This window comes from Carassius carassius, chromosome 12, assembly GCF_963082965.1.
Source record: "Carassius carassius chromosome 12, fCarCar2.1, whole genome shotgun sequence".
In the NCBI taxonomy this organism is placed as follows: domain Eukaryota; kingdom Metazoa; phylum Chordata; class Actinopteri; order Cypriniformes; family Cyprinidae; genus Carassius; species Carassius carassius.
In genome coordinates this window covers 26,713,712-26,736,375 of record NC_081766.1, presented here as the reverse complement: position 1 = coordinate 26,736,375, position 22,664 = coordinate 26,713,712, and the positions used below count along the sequence as shown (strand labels likewise).

Sequence of the window (22,664 nt, the reverse complement as noted above, 5' to 3'; positions counted from 1 at the left end):
GCTGCACTGTTTACCGCCTGTGACTATCACAGGATTGCGCTCTTGCTCTATTATTCTCACTTACACATTTTTGAGCAGCTGATGTGTGATCTCTACTTAGGACTCATGGCCAGTAATACTAAAGTAAAGTAGTTTTACTTTTCTGTAGTTATTCAATGGCTCTCTGCATCTTACCGACAACATTATCTGAGCAGTTGAAAGCTGCATATTTATTACATATTTATTTATTACATATTTATTAGAAATGTAATTGTCTAAAGCATACGCACAGTTACATTGAATGATATATGTGTTTTAACAATGAACAATAAAGAAGTTTTCCACACAGAGATTTTATGCACAATAAGAATATGTAGAAAATGGAATCTATAGGATTAATAGCGAATCGCGCACTGGGTTACAATTTTAGAATGACTTTGTAAAAAAGTCACTGTAACCTAGTTACAGCAAAAAATTAATTTAGGTTTTAATATATATTTATATATTTATACTTTTTTTCATAGTTTGGCTGGTCCTGCGATTTATAGTCAGGTGCGACTTATTTATCAAAATTAATTTGACATGTATATATATATATATATATATATATATATATATATATATATATATATATTTTTTTTTTTTTTTTTTTCAGAGGCATCCCTTTAACAAACCTAGAAAACCTCCAAACTCCTTTAAGCAAAATTTTTATTTTTTAAATAAATGTTAAATATTTTAAAGAAATGTAGCACAACCAAAAATAAATAAATACTTAAATAAACAATCAAACAAAAAGCAGTTCTTTAATTCCCTTTTCTATGAAGTATTCCTTTATTGTTTTATTTGAATTATGATAGATCTGTAATTGTCCATTCTCAGGAATGTCTCCAATGCACGTTTTCTGTGGCAATTGTTTGCTTTAATGTATTTAGCTGAAATCTAATATTAATTCAGCATTTATTATTATTTCATGTTACCCAATAGAGGAATCAAATAACAGGACTATGAAAGTATGTGTTCATTTTATAGACCCATTAAAACTTGTTTGAACTGTGTCTACTTTATATACTGACTGACAGCATTACTTTCTCTAAACATGCAGATAACAGGAAAATAAGAGCTGTTTTAATTTATGTGTTTATTAAATTCCAATCTTTGTACACCAGAAGAACTTTATGGAGTACATTGATTTTTCAGATTTACATTTTCTGTATTAGGCAAAACAGGGTAGAAAGGCAGGGTCTAAACTTTATCCCATCCCTGACGAACGCTATCTATCCAATCCAAATAGCTGGACACTTTGGTGTAGATGCCAAGTTTGTCTTTTTGCCCGCAGCCTTCTCCCCAGGACACCAGACCTATGAGGAACCAAGTATCGTGAAACAATGTCATCATTGGACCCCCACTGTCCCCCTCACAAGCATCTTTGATCTGCCCCAGAACTCCCCCACAAAGCATGTTCTGAGTTAGGTTGTTCATCATATGCCTGGAACACTCTTTGTTGTCTATAATTGGAATTTCAATGAAGTTGAGAAATGAAGTGAAGCGAGGAGAGGTCTCGTTGTCTCTCCCCCAGCCAGTGACAAATGTGACAGTACCGTTACGATGCAACATTCGTTCAGCCAGGTTCTTGGTAGGGAGGCATGCTGGGAGAATGTATGTGGTAAATGTGACTGGTGTGGCCAAGCGCAACATAGCTATATCATTGTCAACAGTGATAGGGTTGTATTTTGGGTGGGTGATAGGTTGTTGTACAATAAGGGTCTCCTCAGTTCCTTCCTTCTTAAATCGGTCGTAGTCACCTGGGGAGATGGCGATACAATTAAAAATCAAAGCCAGAGAGTGTTTATGAATAGTTATGTGTTATGATTGGTTAAAAAAAGGGAAGGCTGCTTCCTGACTCCTGACTAGGACTGTCAGAAACAAATTTGATTTCTCAGGACTCTTATTCCAGTGCTATCTCTGAAATAGTTCTGAAATCATGTGTGGAATTAATACACTTTTTAAGGGAACATAACACGCTATCTAAAGTGTCTTTTGGCATTCCTTTTCACTTCTGTGGCTTAATAAACAACATCACTCTCAGTGTTCTAGTACTTTTCATGTATGCCCTTTTTTATTTAAATTGCTTTAGTAATGCATCTTCTAAAAAACAAAGGGTGAATAAAAATTCTTACACTGTGAAGAAACACTTAAACTTTTACCAAAAATGTCTTACATACCCAGCCTGACACTGAACCTTGTACTTGTCTCTAGACAGTGAGCAGCAGTGAGAACCCAGTTTTCATCAATCAGAACTCCACCACAATGAAACTTGCCCGCATGATTGAGTATGAGAGCCTGCAGATTACACACAATGCATTATATATATATATATATATATATATGGAGCACAAATATATGCTTCAGCTGAATATTTGGTTTAACATATGATATTTGTCAAGATTAGGTCTGATAAAACATTTGACATGATTACAGAGATATAACATATGAATTTAAACATACCTGCCAGGGACTCTCTCCCTTTTTGCCAACTCTACCTCCAAAAACCCACGGCTGTAAACCTACTAAAGGCTTATTAATAAAGGATGACTTTGCGATCCGAATCTGGCCACATGAAGCCTCATCTGTAAATTTGAAATATTCACATACAGTAGATCATAATTCACCAACGAAATGCTAGAAATTATTTGAAGATAGTTTTTATATTATACATTTATATTCATTTTTATGATGTATTTCTAATGATATTAATTAATCAGCCCACATTTATAAATCAGTGTTACACAAAAACTCTTATAAATGTCCACAAATGCAGAAGTACATTCGAGTACAAATGCAAATATCTAAGCACATTTGTGCACTGTGGATACAACATCACCAGTGTGTATTTGTAATATTCACAAACCATATTGTTAATATTTCTATTTTGTGGAGGTGACTTACTTTTGGCAATACATTTTCTAGAATTGTCTTGTAGTTGGTATCCTTTAATACAACTGCACGTGCGAATAAGACCATCCTCACTCTCATGACATTCATGATCACAATCCCCATTGTTCACTGAGCAGTTAGTGGCTGTTATGCCTGAGGACAAAACCAAAGAACTGCTGTCAGGACATTCATCTCAATGACCTCAACACACCACTGCTCTGTAACTCAAGACATTCACTATTAAATGCCTCGAATCAGCTTGTGACACATGTCTTAATACATTTGACCTAGCAGACAAAATGCTTGCACCCAGGCCCATAGCCAGCAGGGGCGGATTAAAGTGGTTAGGGGCTCCTAGGGTGCTTTTTGGTCTTGTGTTTTTAGATATGTTGCACTGTTAAAAAAACAAAACAAAAAAACACAATCTGTACTGCCAGATAATTACCAGGACTTTTTCTGTTAACTGAAGTCCTTTTCACAAATTGAACATAGAAATAAAAACAGTATAGCTACATAAAAAATAAACAACAGTTATTTCTTAGTCTTATTAAGTGCGAACAATAAGTGCTCTCTACATACAAATTGTAAGTAGAGACTCATTTTTTTCAAGCATGATGCAGAGTTATAGACAACTACTCAACCTATCATAGCTTACATAATAATAACAGCCTAAATATGTTATGTGGCCTAATTTGTGCGTATCAAGGAGTCGCTCTCAAATTGCGGGGTATAAAAATGTTTTTGAATGCGCTTGCAATGTTTAACTTTCGGTTTTGATTTAACGATTGTGTGAACTCTCTGCGGTGCTGAGTGTGCATTGTACAATACAATGCAAGACATTAATTTTGTCAGACGGTCTACAACTTATCCTCCTTTGATGTTTCTTATAGGCCAATGTGGGTCTTTTTTGTTCCAACTATAGAAAATTTATATTATAAAATAAAATAAAAATAGTCAATCTGAGGCCTAGGGACCCCATGTGTGCAGGGGCCCCTATGGCTGCAACATAGGCAAGTGGCTGTAAACCTACTAAAGGCTTATTAATATAGGATGACTTTGCGATCCAAATCTGGCCACATGAAGCCTCATCTGTAAATGACAAAGATGCACATAGATCAAAATTAATCTACAAAATGCTAGAAATTGTGTTTATGGTCTTTTGGGGCAGGATAAATGATGTATTTAAACCGTTTAGGTGAGTGTGTGTGCTGCACACTGCTGACACAGGTAACGATAGAACACAAAATATAGCTTATTTCCTTAAGAACATAATTATTCAGGAATTATTAAACATGAACGTATTAGTATCAGAAATGGATTTGAATATATTACAATGAATAATACAATTATTTTGTTAATATTGCTCTATAACAGGGCTGCCAAATTTTGAATTCAGCTTAGAGTGAGATTTGGGGGGGGGGGGGGGGGGGGGCTTTGGTTATGGGGAGGGGCCTATGGAGGGACATGGCTTGGTGTGGAAAAAAATACAAACACAAAATTCTTGCATTAGCAGAAGTGTGGAGGGCTTGGAGGGCTGATAAGCTGCCCACATTGATACAAGCGTTCTTTTCTTGCCTGTCCCTGACACTTTAAATAACATCCTATAACAGAAATTTCTAATTTATCCATACTGACACCACCACCAGTCAAATATCTGGAAATGATTGATACATTTACATTACATTTACGTTTATTCATTTAGCAGACGCTTTTATCCAAAGCGACTTACAGATGAAGACAGTGGAAGCAATCAAAAACAACAAAAAGAGCAATGATATATAAGTGCTATAACAAGTCTCAGTTAGGTTAACACAGTACACGTAGCATGGGATTTTAAATAATAATATAATAAATAAAAAGAAAACGGATAGAATAAAAAATAAAAATAAAAAAGATTAGAGCAAGCTAGTTAGAGGTCTTTGCACATACACATACATATACAATTGCATAATGAATGAAAAGAAAATAGAATATAAAAAGATTAGATAGGTAGTTAGATTTTTTTAAGAATAGAATTAGAATAGTGAGTGTTAAAGTTAGAGGGTCAAATAAAGATGGAAGAGATGTGTTTTAAGCCGATTCTTGAAGATGACTAAGGACTCAGCTGCTCGGATTGATTTGGGGAGTTCATTCCACCAGAAGGGAACATTTAACTTAAAAGTCCGTAAAAGTGACTTTGTGCTTCTTTGGGACGGCACAATCAAGCGACGTTCACTTGCAGAACGCAAGCTTCTAGAGGGCACATAAGTCTGAAGTAACAAATTTAGGTAAATTGGTGCAGAGCCAGTGGTAGTTTTGAAGGCAAACATCAATGCCTTGAATTTTATGCGAGCAGCTATTGGAAGCCAGTGCAAATTGATAAACAGAGGTGTGACATGTATTCTTTTTGGCTCATTAAAAATTAATCTTGCTGCCGCATTCTGAATTAATTGTAAAGGTTTGATAGAATTGGCTGGAAGACCTGCCAAGAGGGCATTGCAATAGTGCAGCCTGGACAGAACAAGAGCTTGAACAAGGAGTTGTGCAGCATGATCCGAAAGAAAGGGCTTGATTGATTGATGAGATTGATATAAATAAAATCATTTCAATATGGGATGTCGTTGACTTGACATTCTATTCTTAGAAAACAATAATTAACATTTACTACTAGGCATTAGGGCTGTCAAAATGGCTGAAAAACGTACTTGTGTATTATCAAAATTCGAATTATATTCAAATTTAAAATGCATAATTTCAGTTAGGGTGAAGAGAAGCTTTTTGCTTCTCTTCTGATGCCACAAGAGGGTGCACTGAGCAAAATATTACTAATGTATGTTTAATAAAAGCATTAGAATACATGACTGTAGTCTGCATGAATCGGAAGTTGAAAACGACTTTTCTCCAGTGTTGTGACATATTTCCGAGAAAAACAGGATACTAAATCATAGATATGATACTAAATGAGGGAAAATAGTGGGTGTGGATTCATTTTCCAACTAGCACCTGATTGGATCTAGAAAAGTAGGTGTTTCATTCAGATCTAAGCGCAAAGTTTACAATCGGTTTTTAAGGATTACTCGCTGCCTGAAAAACCACCAGCTGTCCCCTTCCAACGGTGTACACTGACGGGACCGCGTTATCTGTTAATGACAGATATCTCCCCATTTCGTGTTCTGCCCCATTTTTGAAGCATTCGCGCGTGAAGTGCTTCGAGCACATCCGTGACCTCTCTGTTATCCCCACTTGCTCGAAATGTCAAAATTTTATTTTTTACTTATTTTACGGCCATCTGGACCGTAACAAGGCAATTTTAGGGAATGGGAAAAGTGTTCCGTGAGTGCCACAACCAAAAATGCACCTCCTCACCATCTCTCCTTTCACACGCTGTCAATATAGCATCACAGTCCGGTGCCGGAAGTAAAATTTCAATTCTATTTCTGCATTGACAGTTGGGGTATAAGCCATAAAAACTTAACCATACATGGTACTGTAGACTTAAAACCAGCTACGGCTGTACTAAGCAATAGTATATGCTCATATAAACGCCAAAGGTTCATGGGGCACTAACCTTGTTTTGAGATAAATGCCTTTTATTCGCAATGTCTTGGATAAGTACTTCATTACCCACAATCCTGAACAATCCCACAGTGATGCATCTGATTGGTGGAACTTGTGTAACTGTCTGGTTAAACCCTGCGAAGATCCGTGAAGACTGAAGATCATTAATAAAAAAAAAAAAAAAAAAATAAAAACCTGTGTTTTTATTTTATTTTATTAACGGTAGACTTATCAGTGCAATCATGATCTCCTTGGCTGCCATGATGGCATTTTTCAAGGAGGAAAACAAAAGTGTTCAAAGGGGTGAAAACCACTTCAGATAGGGTCATGTAACGTTAGTTGAGTGTAGCGTGTCCGAAGGTCAACTTGTGGGTTTTGTAAGGGCCAGCATGAGGGACAAGACCTACAAAGTTTTGGTGAGTTTTGCAGGGAGGTTGGTAACGTTAGTTAGTTAGTCATCCACTTTAGCTAGGCTACTGTAGCCTTCATATGGTATGAGTCATATCAAACATTTTACAATCTGTCAGAGTTGAGTTGGTCCACAATAAGTACGCGCAAATGTGTAATTTTTTTAACGGCTACAGAAAATGAATCAAAATGGACAGACGTCAATTGAGTGGTTTTGCAAAAAGAAAGTTAAAGAAAGACAAGGAAGCTACAACTCAAAATGTTCCAGGGATCGAATTTTTTTTTTTAAACGAGTGAAGAATGAGCTCAGGACGACAATGACACAGAAGCGATTGACTGCACTCTCCCTGTTTACCATTGAAGTTAAAGTTAAAGCATATTGTCTACAGCCGCGAGAGAGCGCTCTATGCTGCTCAGTTCTCCTGTAGTCTACACTGAAAACTTAGAGCGCCCTCTCGCGGCTGTAGACGGTATTGTTTTCTCTTGGTTCTTGGTTCTAAATAAATGTGACTTATAGTCCAGTGCGACTTATATTATGTTTTTTTCCTTGTCATGACGTATTTTTGGACTGATGCAACTTTTACTTAGGTGCGACTTAAAGTCCGAAAAATACGGTAGTTGGACAATTTAATAAATTACATTTGAAAAATCACATTAATTATGTCTGAAGGGGGGGTCTTTTGAGGTATAGTGCCCAGGGGCACCACACTGTCTTAATACGGCCCTGCCTTTATGTAATGGCAACGACCTGTGTTGACGACTGAGCGGTGATTGCAGTCAGGTACAAAGCACTGCACCATGTTGCTGAGGTTATCGTTAACCGCTTTCACACATGCACACAATATATAAAATACACGATGATAAATATAAAAATCAAAACACAATACCTATATAAAACACTTTTTATTTACACGATTAATAATGAAAGAACTGCTATTAACTGCACATTCACTATATAAAATAAAATTCACTGGAGGAAAAAGTTTGCGCGGCCGTCGTCAGATTTGGAAGTCGCTCAAAAAGCTGTTTTCGCGGTTGTGGCTTCAGTCGAATTCAGTGAGGCGCAGTCTTGTACCTTTGACTTTTTTTGGATTTCCTCTTAATTTTTTCACTCGAAATTATATGTTGTATGCTTATGAGTTCAGCCGTAGCTGGTTATCCTCAGATATGCTCTAAAACTCTTTAGATACGGATTTTTCCGAAAGTCAATGGGAGAAATGAATGGGAAATTTACTTCCGGCACCTAAGCTCTCTCGGGACTGTGATGCTCTATGTCAGTTGGAGGGGCGTGGTTATGGATGCGAAGCAGACCCCAAACTGTCAAACCTACGTCATCAGGGAAGGTCCTCCAATGCAAAGGGGAGGGGCATTTTCAGATTTTGATTAAAGATTATGAAGCCCAAATATTTTTTTGTGTGGAATGACTTCCATGGATGAATTGTTCACCACAAAACGATAAATTTAGGCAAACAAAGTAAATATGGTCAATTTTGATTTCAGTTGGACTTTAAGTAAATAATATTTAAAAAAATGTATAAACCAATTATAATTAAGTTGCTTAAACAACTATAAATAAGACAGTGTCATGTATGCATGCATAGTTTAATACAGAGCGCGGAAAGCCAATCACACAGAGTACATTTTTAAATTAAAATAAATTAGATCCATTGGGATGAGGAAAGTTGAATATACATTAATTTTACATGTCTTTCTAAACATCCGGCTCTCTCGTTATATTTTGTTTCTTTTGTTTTGTTTAAGTTATCTTTATTTACATTTGGCTAGAAGTGATGCTCTCTGCTCTTCTTTGCATTTGTAATTTCTAATATTTGTTCTCTTACGAGAGTTCTCTCGTACTGCGTCTTAGCTAAGACGCTACGGGAAAAGTCTCTTTTCACGAAATACTGAAGCAAAAAATTATCCTTAATTGTGAATTTTTGTAAAGCGCATTTGCAGCAGTACACAGCCATAGGCGAGGCGGCTCGCTCGCTCATTGGCTGCTCTGCAGCAAGTGCACAGCCTATCGAGCACAGGCTGATGCAATATCAGACCAATTAGGACGCTTCGCGCCCATCACGCCACTTCCCGCCGAAACGGGTGTGGCCCAACCCTATAAAAGGAGCTCGAAAAGGCTGACTCACCTGATTTTTCATCTCTTCAGCGAAGCTCACGCATCGCTGGATCACGGAGGAAGCAAGCGCCCTCTGAGAAGCATATCAGCGGGACGAGCCATTCTGAAGCTGCTGGCCTCGCCGTCTTCCACTGCCGTTCCTGCTGCGCTGTCCGGCGCCTATATCCTTTATATCCTTATATCCTTTATATCCTGTGTGTGTTCGCCCTGCGACGCACACTCACAAAAAGAGCTGCATCTTTTTAAAGATGCCCTCGTGCGGCTCGTGCAGAGCCCCGCTCAGCGAAGGAGATCGTCACGTCATCTGCGTCTCCTGCCTGGGTGAGGACCATGCAGCGCTCGCGCTCGCTGACGGCGGCTGCCCTCATTGCGAGCTAATGCCTATGGTGACTCTGAGGACTCGCCGGGCGTTCTTCTCGAAGCCTGCATCATCCGCTGCGCCGCAGCACCGTAAAAAATCGCTGCTCGCAGCGTCTACCGGAACCGCCTCCAGCTCTGCCGAGCTCGCCGGTTCCCTCCACTTTCGCCGGCCTCCCCTGCATCGCTTCCCGATGGTCAGCGTCCGCTGTCTGCCGCCGCGTCATCTGAGGAAGTGGATCTCATGGCCGCGTCGGAGGAAGAGGACACGTGCTCTCTGCTTGCTTCGGGCAGTGAGGGTTGGGCGAGCTCCGTGGATCTCACGCCTTCTGCTCAGAGGCCCAGCAGACGGGCGGATATCGATAAAGAGCTGATGCGAGTGCTCACGCTGTCCGCGGCGAGCCTCGGCCTCGAGTGGTCTGCACCAGCGCCCCCTTCTCGTTCCCGGCTGGATGGTAGCTTTCTCCCGGATGAGCGTTTTTCTCCAGGCTCAAAGCACGCCCCCTTTCTTCCTGAGCTTCACGAAGAAGTGGCGAAAGCTTGGAACGCTCCATTCTCGGCGAGAGTTCGTTCATCTGTTTCACCAGCATTCTCCACACTGGACGGTGCTAAAAACAGAGGTGGAACAGGCTATAGCAGCGCACCTTTGCCCGCCCTCTGCTGGACGGCGGACTAAGGATTTTCCAGGGCAATCTCCTCTGCAAGCTGGATGAGATGGGTCCTGAAGCGATCTGTCTCGCGGATCTGAGGAGTGCTTCGGATCTCTCCCTCTGCGCTACTAAGTCCGCTGCACAGGCCATGGGACGGGTTATGGCTTCCGCTACGGTGGCTGAGAGGCATTTGTGGCTGACGCTTTCTGACATCAAGGAGTCTGAGCGCGCTGCGTTCCTCGACGCGCCGCTGACTCCTGCTGGCCTCTTCGGATCATCTGTCAACGAGTTTGTGGAGAGATTCGCCGAGGACCAGAAAGCTTCGCAGGCGTTCAAGCACTTCTTGCCGAAGCGCTCCGGTTCTGCAGCTAGCCGCGCTAGACCGGCCCCACAGAGCTCTCAGTCACGCCCACTGCCTCCAGCTGTGTCATCGCGACAGCGTCAGCAACACAGCTCGGGACCCCGTTCTCGCTCTTCCAGCCGTCGCCTGCGCCGCGGGAGCCGCAGCAGAGGATTACGGTGAAGCCAGAAGCCCCGAAAACATCCTAGCACTGCTAAGAAAGCGCCGGTGTACGAGTTCCACTGCGGCCGAGCTCTCACCGCTGTCTCAGCGTCTTCTGCAATGAGTGCCCGCTTGCCTGCACACAAAAGCCGTTATCACGGCTACCCAGATATTTCCCGAAAAGAGTGTTATTTCTGGTGTTCCGGCCACGGCCGATGGTGCTATAAATGTAGTGACGATGCCCACTCCTCAGTGCCCATCTCCACATGTAAGCACAGCCCTGCACACAGGGCTCGCGCCTGTAAGATCAACTCAGATTGGTCACGCGCACCACATAGTAAACGTGCCCACTCCTCAGTGCCCACAAACACTATGTCGCACACGGAGCGCGGTTTCTGTAAAAACGAATCCCGTGCGCGTACGCTCTGCCCAGACAGACAGCGAGTCAAAAGCAGTAAATGTGCACATTTGCAGCCCACAGTTACTCGCAGATATCACGAGTCCTATGGGACCCGCTCAGCCCTCCCTCGATCGGTTAAGCGCCGGGACGGGGTCGAGGAGGAGCGATCTGCCCGCTGTGATCAGCGTGCTCCCCGCCTCAAATGCCACAGACGTGACGCCCATGTTACAGCACATCGAAGCGCCGCCGTTGCCCAGGCAACAGAGCGCGCATCGCATGGAGCCCTTAGCCATTCATGCAGATGCGTGGTCAGCGCTTACAGGGGTTTCGGATTGGGTGCTAGGCATTATAAAGAGAGGCTACTCGCTACAGTTTTCTCGACGCCCTCCGCGCTTTTTAGTGCGCGTCTAAACCACGGTAAAAACAGAAGTAGCACACCTACTTTGGGCCGAAATATCAAAACTGTTGAGCAAAGGGGCTGTAGAGCCTGTGTCTCAAGCTCAAAGCGAGGGGGGGCTGTACAGCAGATATTTTCTGGTGCCCAAGAGAGACGGGGGTCTCAGGCCCATACTGGATCTAAGACAGCTGAACAGGGCATTGGTGAAACGCAGTTTCAGAATGCTTACGACCAGGAAGCTCCTCGCGCATATTCGCAGAGGAGACTGGTTCATGTCAATAGATCTGAAGGACGCGTATTTTCAAATACAGATAGTGTCAAATCACAGGCGATATTTGAGATTCGCCTTCGAGGGCCAGGCATACCAGTTTACAGTCCTGCCGTTCGGCTTGTCCGTAGCTCCTCGTACGTTTACGAGGTGCATGGACGCAGCGCTCGCTCCTCTCAGACTCAGAGGCATGCGAGTGCTGAACTATTTGGACGCCTGGCTAATTCTGGCTCAATCACGAGCAGAGCTCGTGGAGCACAGAACCGTTTTACTCGATCACCTCGAGGGACTCGGTCTCAGTGTCAACTGGGCGAAGAGTTCGCTGAACCCCAGTCATACGATACTGTTTTTGGGTTTAGCTCTGGACTCACGTTCCATGACGGCGCGGCTGTCACCACAGCGCGCGTTGAGCATGAAGTGTGCGGCGAGTTCTCTCCGCTGCGGCGTGACTGTTTCGCTCAGAGAATGTCAGAGGATGCTGGGTCTCATGGCCTCAGCATCTCCGGTTCTGCAGCTGGGCCTGCTCCGCATGCGCCCCCTGCAGTTCTGGCTGAAAGCGCGGGTATCTGGTCGACTGCGTCTCAAGGTCAATCAAGGCTGCGTTACAGCCCTGAAACCCTGGACAGTGAACGACTGGTACCAATCAGGTGTAAGCTTGGGGACTTCCTCGAAAGTGAAGATGGTGTTGACGGACGCCTCCACTTCGGGATGGGGAGTGCTGCTCGAGGGCAGACCGTCCTTTGGCCTGTGGTCAGAACGGTAAAAGCTCCAACATATCAACTGTCTGGAAATGCTGGCAGTGGAGAACGTGCTGACGTGCTTTTCTCCCCGAATCAAGGGCCACCACGTCTTAGTCCGTTCGGACAACATGTCTGTGGTGTCCTACATAAATCGCCAGGGCGGTCTCGGGTCCCGGAACCTGTACAGGCTGACGGAACACCTCCTGGTTTGGGCTCAGTGCAACTTGCGCTCGCTGAGGGCAGTTCATGTGCCTGGGCTACATAATCTGGCTCCAGACAGGCTGTCCAGAAACAACATTCCCACGGGCGAATGGTCTCTTCACCCGCAAATAGTCCGGCTGTTGTTTGAGAGATTTGGCAGGGCGGAGGTGGACCTCTTCGCGTCCCACGAAAATGCTCACTGCCCCGCGTTCTTTTCCAAGAACGAAAGCGCGCTGTCACGGAGATGGCCGTGCCGCCAGCTTTATGCTTTCCCTCCCGTCTCCCTCCTTCCGCAGGTGATAGAACGGGTGAGAGAAACGATATTTTCCATACTGCTTGTAGCACCTTTTTGGAAGAACCAACCATGGTTCCCAGATTTGATGCGGTTAGCAGACATCGCCCCGTGGCCAGTGCCGTGGAGGAGGGACCTCCTCTCGCAGGCCAGGGGCTCGATTTGGCACCCTCAGCCGGAGTTGTGGTCCCTCCATGTGTGGGCGCTCAACGGTTACCCGCTGATCTCTCAGTGGGAGTGCTAGATACCATCACTCAGGCTAGGGCTCCGTCGACGCGACGGCTGTATGCCTCGAAGTGGTCGGTGTTCTCCAGCTGGTGTACAGCTCGGGGATGTTCACCCCTTAGTTGTGAGGTGACGGAGGTTCTCTCCTTCCTGCAAGAGCTGTTGGATAAGGGCAGAGCCCCATCCACGCTCAAAGTTTATGTGGCGGCCATCGCAGCATTTTCTGAAACAGCGCTAGGTCAGTCAATAGGAAGGAACGATTTGGTCATCCGCTTCTTTAGAGGAGCTAGGAGGCTGAATCCTCCCAGACCTCCGTCAGTCCCTATATGGGACCTCGCGACGGTTTTGGAGGCCATGAAGGGTCCCCCTTTTGAGCCTATCCAATCGATTAGCCTCCAGCATCTGTCGTTCAAGACGGTATTCTTGTTGGCTCTCGCTTCAGTGAAGCGTGTGGGTGACCTGCACGCGCTCTCGGTGAGCCAGTCGTGCTTGGAGTTTGGGCCTAATGACTCAAGGGTCATACTCAAACCTAGGCACGGTTATGTGCCAAAGTCCCTCAACACGCCGTTTCGGGCTCAGGTTATTGCCCTGTCTGCCCTGTCGGTGTCAGGAGAGGATGGAGACTCGAGTCTTCTTTGCCCTGTTAGGGTTTTAAGAGCTTATGTGTCTCGCTCCGCCGTCTCTCGACAGACTGAGCAGCTGTTTGTCTCGTTCAGTGGACGTTCCAAGGGAATGGCTGTTTCGAGACAGACTCTATCCAGATGGATAGTTGACGCCATAGCGTTAGCTTACGCTTCCAAGGGCCTTCAGTGTCCACTGGGTGTCAGATCACACTCCATAAGAGGCGTTGCCTCGTCGTGGGCTTGGTCTACTGGGATCTCCTTGCAGGATATATGTATAGCGGCAGGTTGGGCCTCGCCGTCTACATTTATCAGGTTTTATAACCTAGAGGTTCCCGCCTTGCAAGCGAGGCTGCTGTCGGTATAGCCGAATCAGGGCCCTGATGGGAATTCTGTTTGTGAGCGTTATGCGCTGCCGACTGTTATATGGGCAGTATTGCGTAAGACCCGCGTTGCCACATTGATCAGGCCTTGCCTCGACTGTGTGATGATTGTATTGCCGCATCTACGGGTGCTGCTAGATATGGGACGGAGGGCTTTCCCCCTCTCCTGTCCTGGGCTCTCTGTGAGTCCCTCGGGTGACTGTGCACTGTAAATCCTGGGCGTTGCTTCAGGTTTATTGGTGTGTGATCCCTGCGCGCACAGCGTTTTACATGGGGTTCCCGTAGCGTCTTAGCTAAGACGCAGTACGAGAGAACTCTCGTAAGAGAACGTACTCGGTTACTAACGTAACCTCGGTTCTCTCTAGAAGAGGGAACGAGTACTGCGTTCTCTGCCGTGCGGACGATTCACTCTGGTTCGCTTCGGTGATGAAATAAATAAGGTGAGTCAGCCCTTTCGAGCTCCTTTTATAGGGTTGGGCCACACCCGTTTCGGCGGGAAGTGGCATGATGGGCGTGAAGCGTCCTAATTGGTCTGATATTGCATCAGCCTGCGCTCGATAGGCTGTGCACTTGCTGCAGAGCAGCTAATGAGCGAGCGAGCCGTCTCGCCTATGGCTGTGTACTGCTGCAAATGCCCTTTACAAAAATTCAAAATTAAGGATAATTTTTTGCTTCAGTATTTCGTGAAAAGAGACTTTTCCCGTAGCGTCTTAGCTAAGACGCAGTACTCGTTCCCTCTTCTAGAGAGAACCGAGGTTACGTAAGTAACCGAGTACGTTTTGTAATTTATTTTTGTTCATTTATATTTAGCAAAGAACTCTACCCTTTGTCTTTGGGTTTATTTTGCAGTTCATTATTTATTTAGTGTGGCTTGTTTGCTTTCTTTGTTACTAATTAAGAGTGGCAACACTTTTTCTTTTTTTTGCACAATCCTGGTTTTGTATGTTTTTGTTGGCCATTTGATTTCTTATCATATTTTGTTAAATGCAACTATTTTTCCTCTTGTATTTTTCTAGTTTTTGGTATTTTGTTTTGTCGCTTAGTTTATTTTCTTGCATTTAGTTTCTTTTGTGCATTTTCTCTTTTGATGAATTTATTCATTGTAATTTAAGGTCAAATACGTCTTGTCTATTTCTTTTGCAGTTTTGTTAATTCTTATTTTGTGTTTAGGTTTTGTCAATTAGTTTAGTTTAAATCAACATGAGGGCAGTTCAGTGCCATGTTTAATAATTCTATGTTCATTTTTGTGATTCTTTACTAAGATTGCTCTGTTCTTTTGTCACAGGATCTGGGTGCCAAAGGCAGGGAGGCCAGCTCTATTACCTTCTAGTGGTGTGCCATTCACTGTGTGCTGTGTCCATCTGTGGAGAGTGGTGTATGTGTGTTTTGTGTGCACTGGTGAAATGAATGATTTCTCAGTTATAGGCAGATAAAATCTCTGACAGCTTGATCCTGCTGGTAAGCCCCACTTAGCTGGTGTTCCTGTGACCTTCGTAAAGCCAAACTCTTATGATGGGCTACGCTTTGGCTGAGGCCTGATATGTTGATGATTGTTTTAAAGCGACTGATTGAATAAAGTAAATTGTTACCCATGTCTCTAAACATCTTTTCTGGGTGGAATTCCCAGATTGGTGTAGTTTGGCAAAATTATCCTTTAAATTCACCCGTGGGTTGCCACACTACTATAGTGTCAATTTATGACAGTCTATCTCATAAAGGCACATTTTCAATATAAATATATTTCGGTCCTAGGTCATTGAGTGATTTATAGACAAGTAAAAGTACTTTAAAATCAATCCTTAATGTAACTGGAAGCCAGTGTAAGGACCTGAGGACTGGTGTGATATGGTCAGATTTTCTGGTTCTAGTCAGAATCCTGGCAGCAGCGTTCTGGATGAGCTGCAGCGGTCTAATTGTCTTTTTGGGAAGGCCGGTGAGGAGCCCATTACAATAGTCCACCCTGCTGGTGATAAAGGCATGAACAAGATTCTCCAAGTCTTGACTGGAAACAAAATATCTAATTCTTGCAATGTTTTTTAGATGATAGTATGCTGATTTAGTTACTGCTTTGACATCACTACTGAAACTAAGGTCTGTCTCCAGAATTACACCAAGATTCCTGACTTGATTTTTAGTTGTTTGACCCCTTGAATCAAGGTATGCATTCACCTTTAATACTTCATCTTCATCCAAATGCAATAACTACAGTTTTTTCCTTGTTTAACTAAAGAAAGTTCTGGCACATCCAACAATTAATTTCACCAATACATTGGCAGAGGGAGTCAATGGAGCTGTAGTCATTTGGTAAATCTGGTTATCATCAGCATAGCTGTGATAGGCAATTTGGTTCTTTCTCATTATTTGACTTAGTGGGAGCATATACAGGCTAAACAACAGCGGTGCAAGAATTGACCCTTGTGGGACTCCGCATTTCATGGATGTCCACTTAGACTTATGCTCTCATAGACTCACATAATAACCTGTCTCTTCTAAGTATGACCTGAACCATTTGAGTACCATCCCAGAAAGCCCGACCCAGTTTTCCAGTGTCTCTAGTAGTATGTTATGATCGACAGTGTCAAAAGCAGGACTGAGATCTAGCAATACCAGCACTGATATTTTGCCAGAGTCAAAATTTAAGCAATTAGTGAAGTGAAGTGACATTCAGCCAAGTATGGTGACCCATACTCAGAATTCGTGCTCTGCATTTAACCCATCCGAAATGCACACACACAGAGCAGTGAACACACACACACTGTGAGCACACACCCGGAGCAGTGGGCAGCCATTTATGCTGCGGCGCCCAAGGAGCAGTTGGGGGTTCGATGCCTTGCTCAAGGGCACCTAAGTCATGGTATTGAAGGTGGAGAGAGAACTGTACATGCACTCCCCCCACCCACAATTCCTGCCGGCCCGGGACTCGAACTCACAACCTTTCGATTGGGAGTCCGACTCTCTAACCATTAGGCCACGACTTCCCATTATCATTTATTATCTTAATGAGTGCTGTCTCTGTGCTTTGATGCGGTCGGAAACCAGATTGAAAATTTTCCAGGTATCCACTAGAGTTTAAGTATTTGTTCAGTTGACTAAAAACTACCTTTTCGGAAGATTAGATATTGGTCTATAATTGCTCAAAATAGTGTTATCAAGATTGCTCTTTATTAGGAGGGGCTTAACAACTGCAGTTTTCAGGGAGTATGGACATGTCCCTGAAAGAAGTGAGGTGTTCACCACTTATAAGAGATCTGCTTATAAACAATTAAGCACACTTTTGAAAAAAAATGTGGAAAGTGTGTCAAGATAGCAGGTTGACGATTTTAGGTGTTGCACTATTTCTTCCAAAATTAAGCTATCAATTGCTTCAAAAGTAGACATAATATCTTTTTGATATTGTGGCCAAATCTGTCTGACCTCTGCATTGCTTGAGGATGTGACAATCGCCTTCCTGATATTGATGATCTTCTCAGAAAAGAAGGAAGCAAACTCATTGCATTTGCTGTCTGAGAGCATTTCACTGGGAATCTGACTTGATAAATTCTGTCTAGCTGTGGCTAGTTTCACATGTAAAGCATGAAGGCTGTCTTTATAGATGCTATAGTGAATTTCAAGTTTCGTCTTACGCCACATCCACTTGGCTTTTCTGCATTGTCTTTTCATAGTCTGAACTGCTGTTGATCTTTTCCAAATTGATTTCTGTCTGTTTGTTTTCTTATTGACTATTATTGGAGCAATATCATCAATAATATTCTTAACTTTTGAGTTAAAGGAATCAAGGAGAATATCAGCAGTTTCTGCAGAAATGCTTGGTGTTAAAGGGTTAGTTCACCCAAATAGCAAAATTATGTCATTAATAACTTACCCTCATGTTGTTCCAAACCCTTAAGACCTCCGTTTATCTTTGGAACACAGTTTAAGATATTTTAGATTTAGTACGAGAGCTCTCAGTCCCTCCATTGAAACTGTGTGAACGGTATTGTCACAGTGTCTGGTCTGTGTTTCCACTAGTGGTCTCACTTCTCTATAGTCACCCCACTGCAGGCATTACATTTCCAACAAGCCTTTGTCCCATTCATCACTGTTAATTGCACACCTGCTAATTGCACTCAGCTGTCTCCACTTTCATCGTTTGCACCTGTCCATATAAACCAGCCTGTCCCTATCTGTTTCATGGAGTCCTTGTTTTCCGTCACCCGGCTTTCTCATGTTCCCTTGTGGTTTTCTTGTTTCTTGTTTTGGACTGATTTTATGGTTATGACCTCTTGCCTGTTTTTTGGATTTTGACCTTGGATTACCCCATTAAAATACTGCGATTGGATCTCTCGTTTTCTGTGTGCATTTGTTACAGGTATACTGTCCATATCCAGAAAGGTAAGAAAAACATCATCAAAGTAGTCCATGTGACATCAGAGGGTCAGTAAGAATTTTTGAAGCATCGAAAATACATTTTGGTCCAAAAATAGCAAAAACTACGACTTTATTCAGCATTGTCTTCTTTTCCGTGTCTGTTGTGAGAGTTCAAAACAAAGCAGTTTGTGATATCCGGTTTGCGAACGAATCATTCGATGTAACCGAACTGAATGTAACCGAGTTCAATGAAGACTGAACTGCTGTGAAGAGAGAACTGAAGATGAACACCGAGCCGAGCCAGATAACGAACAACAGACTGACTCCTTCTCGAAATTGTGTTATGTAGTGTTTTATGTCCCCTTTAATAGAGCTAGATAATCATAGTTAGTTAATTATTTTGCTGTACTGTATTGTTAAACCTTTGGCGCCGGTACAGGATGGCTGCCTCCGTGACGTGCTCTGCATATGTTTTTGTCTTTTTGTTAGTTTGTCCTGTCTTTAGTTATATTCCTGCAATCAGTTTCACCAGGGATGAACTGCTGAACATTCGGCAGAACGCACCCCAAGATGTTTTTCTGGATTTCAATTATTCAGAAGTTTTACTGAATATTGTTATCGGAGGAGCAGCGGCGCTGATCAAACGCTTCAGGACGCGCAGGCGGGGAAAGCGAGCGGGAGCGCTCGTCAGACTCAGGAAGCGCGGATTTCGAACGCCGTTGCCTAGCATCCATCTGGCAAATCTACGCTCTCTACCCAACAAAACGGACGAACTCCTTCTGCTTTCTCGGACAAATAAGGATTTCACACACTCTGCTGCTCTGTGTTTCACGGAAACCTGGCTGAATGACGCCATACCGGACAGCGCGCTCCATCTGCCGGGCTTTCAGCTGTTTAGAGCGGATCGCGACGCAGAATCAACGGGGAAATCACGCGGTGGCGGGACATGCTTTTACATCAATGAACGGTGGTGTACAGATGTAACTGTGTTAAAGAAGATGTGCTGTCCTGATCTAGAAATGCAGTTTGTCAACTGCAAGCCGTTCTATTCGCCGCGGGAGTTTCACTCGCTCATTCTAGTTAGTGTTTACATCCCTCCGCAAGCGCATGTAAGTCTGGCTTTACAGAAACTCGCTGAGCAGATCACAGACACAGAACAACAACACCCGGACTCTGTTTTAATCATTCTCGGGGACTTTAATAAAGCCAATCTCTCCCGTGAACTGCCAAAATACAGACAGCATGTTACCTGTCCCACCAGAGACAGTAATATATTGGATCACTGTTACACAACAATAAAGGATGCATATCACTCTGTTCCACGAGCAGCTTTGGGACGTTCTGATCACCTTCTGGTTCATCTTATACCGACCTACAGGCAGAAACTAAAATCTGCTAAACCTGTATTAAGGACTGTAAAAAGATGGACTAATGAAGCAGAGCAGGATTTACAATCTTGTTTTGACCTCACTGATTGGAGTGTTTTTGAAGCTGCTGCCACCGATCTGGATGAACTCACAGAGACCGTAACATCATATATCAGTTTCTGTGAGGATATGTGTATTCCTACCAAGACTCAACTAAATTACAACAATGACAAACCGTGGTTCACTGCAAAACTCAGACAGCTCCGTCAGGCCAAAGAAGATGCTTACAGGAAGGGGGACAATGTCTTGTTTAAACAGGCTAAATACACACTGGAAAAGGAGATCAGAGTGGCAAAGAGGAATTATTCTGAAAAAATAAGGACTCAGTTCACTTCAAACGACTCAGCATCAGTGTGGAAAAGTCTAAAGAAGATCACCAATTACAAGACACCACCCCCCAGCACTGTGGAAAATCAACGACTGGCAGACGATCTGAACGAGTTTTACTGCAGGTTTGAAAGAACACCCATCACCTGCCCTGAACACCTCCCCACACAACCATTCACACCATTCACAACTCCTGCAACCAACCCTGAATGCCTCTCCAAACAACCGTTCACACCATTCACAGCTCCTGCAACCCATCCTGATCACCTCTCCAATCAACCGCTCTCACCATTCACAACTCCTGCAACCAACCCTGAATGCCTCTCCAAACAACCGTTCACACCATTCACAGCTCCTGCAACCCATCCTGAACACCTCTCCAATCAAGCACTCTCACCATTCACACTTCCTGCATCCCCCCTCTCCCCCACACCTGCAATACAGATCAGCGAGGATGCGGTGCGCCAGGTCTTCAGGAAGCAGAAAAGGAAAAAAGCACCAGGCCCAGATTGTGTTACACCAGCCTGTCTGAAATCCTGTGCTGGCCAGCTGGCCCCCATCTTCACAAAGATCTTCAACAGATCGCTGGAGCTGTGCGAAGTCCCTTCATGCTTCAAACGCTCCACCATCATCCCCATCCCAAAGAAACCCAAAATTACAGGACTAAATGACTACAGGCCTGTGGCTTTAACATCCGTAGTCATGAAGTCATTTGAAAAACTGGTGCTGGCCCACCTGAAGGACATCACTGGACCCTTGCTAGATCCTCTTCAGTTTGCCTACAGAGCAAACAGGTCTGTGGATGATGTAGTAAACATTGGACTGCATTATGTTCTGCAACACCTAGACAGACCGGGGACCTATGTGAGGATCCTGTTTGTGGACTTCAGCTCGGCTTTTAACACGATCATGCCAAACCTCCTCCTGCCCAAACTAACTCAGCTCTCCGTGCCCACCTCCGTCTGTCAGTGGATCAACAGCTTCCTGACAGACAGGCAGCAGCTAGTGAGGCTGGGAAAATACACATCCAGCACCCGTACAATCAGCACCGGAGCTCCCCAGGGCTGCGTTCTCTCCCCACTGCTCTTCTCCCTGTACACTAATGATTGCACATCTAAGGACCCCTCTGTCAAGCTCCTGAAGTTTGCAGATGACACCACACTCATCGGCCTCATTCAGGACGGTGACGAGTCTGCTTACAGACAGGAGGTTAAAGAGCTGGCTGTCTGGTGCACTCTCAACAACCTGGAGCTTAACACGCTCAAAACAGTGGAGATGACTGTGGACTTCAGGAGAAACCCCCCTGCACTCCCCCCACTCACCATCATGAACAGCACTGTGACTGCAGTGGAGTCATTCAGGTTCCTGGGCACCACTATCTCTCAGGACCTGAAGTGGGACATTCACATTGACTCCATTGTGAAAAAGGCCCAGCAGAGGTTGTACTTCCTTCACCAGCTGAGGAAGTTTAACCTGCTACAGGATCTGCTGAAACAGTTCTACTCCACCATCATCGAATCCATCCTCTGCACTTCAGTAACTGTCTGGTTCAGCTCAGCTTCTAAATCTGACCTCAGAAGACTACAGAGGGTAGTCCGGACTGCTGAGCGAATCATCGGTTTAACTCTCCCTTCTATTCAAGAACTGTACTTATCCAGAGTGAGCAAAAGGGCTGTTAAAATCACTCTGGACCCCTCACATCCAGCACACTCCCTCTTTGAACTGTTGCCATCTGGTCGACGCTACAGAGCACTGAGCGCCAGAACGACCAGACACAGGAATAGTTTCTTCCCTCAGGCAATCCATCTTATGAACAGCTGATACACACTGAACACACTTCACTTTATATTTATATACACATAGACTTAATTTATCTAACACACATACTTAGTATACACTTAAATTTTGCACATAATATACATGTACATACATAACTGCATTTTTGTAATATACCGGCCTACAATTGTCAATTTGTATATTGTCATTCCTTATCTACTTATTTGTATTTTTGTATTTTTATATTCTTTTATTATGTGTTTTATGTTCTGTCACTGTCATTCTGTTGTACTGCGGAGCTTCTGTCACGAAAACAAATTCCTCGTATGTGTAAACATACCTGGCAATAAAGGTCATTCTGATTCTGATTCTGATTCAGAGTGGTCTGACTCGGGTTGCCACATCTTTTCTAACTGATCTGGCTTACGGTTTTCGTAAACCAGGCTATCAAAACCACCTACTATCCCATAGACTTTCAATGAGGGGGTGACATTTTTTTTAAAATAAGGAGCACACACCGTGAACACACACCAGAAGCAGTGGGCAGCTATTTGCTCCAGCACCCTGGGGAGCAATTGCACTGCTCATTCACATTCACTCTTCTTGTCTAATACAGGCTTCTGGTTGCTCAACTGTCTTAGGTCTTCTTTGTCACATCTTCCTCATTATGATACACCAAATGTTTTTTATGAGTGAAAGACCTGGACTGCAGGCTGGCAATTTCAGTACCCAGATCTTTCTTCTACGCAGACATGATGTTGTA

At 43.7% G+C, this 22,664-nt stretch overlaps 1 protein-coding gene across 3 annotated transcripts in view; it reads right to left on the bottom strand.

Moving 5' to 3' along the window:
- Positions 1-1,100: 1,100 nt before the first annotated feature.
- Positions 1,101-22,664, bottom strand: part of LOC132155133 (vitamin K-dependent protein C-like) — a 44,131-nt gene continuing 22,567 nt past the window's right edge. For all 3 annotated transcript variants that reach the window (XM_059563946.1, XM_059563947.1, XM_059563945.1), the window contains 4 exons: positions 2,926-3,066; positions 2,485-2,606; positions 2,202-2,319; positions 1,101-1,781 (listed from right to left, as the gene is read on the bottom strand). In XM_059563946.1, the coding sequence (XP_059419929.1) occupies positions 1,222-1,781; positions 2,202-2,319; positions 2,485-2,606; positions 2,926-3,066 (941 nt within the window). In that variant the 3' untranslated portion in view covers positions 1,101-1,221. The remainder of the gene's footprint in view (positions 1,782-2,201; positions 2,320-2,484; positions 2,607-2,925; positions 3,067-22,664) is intronic.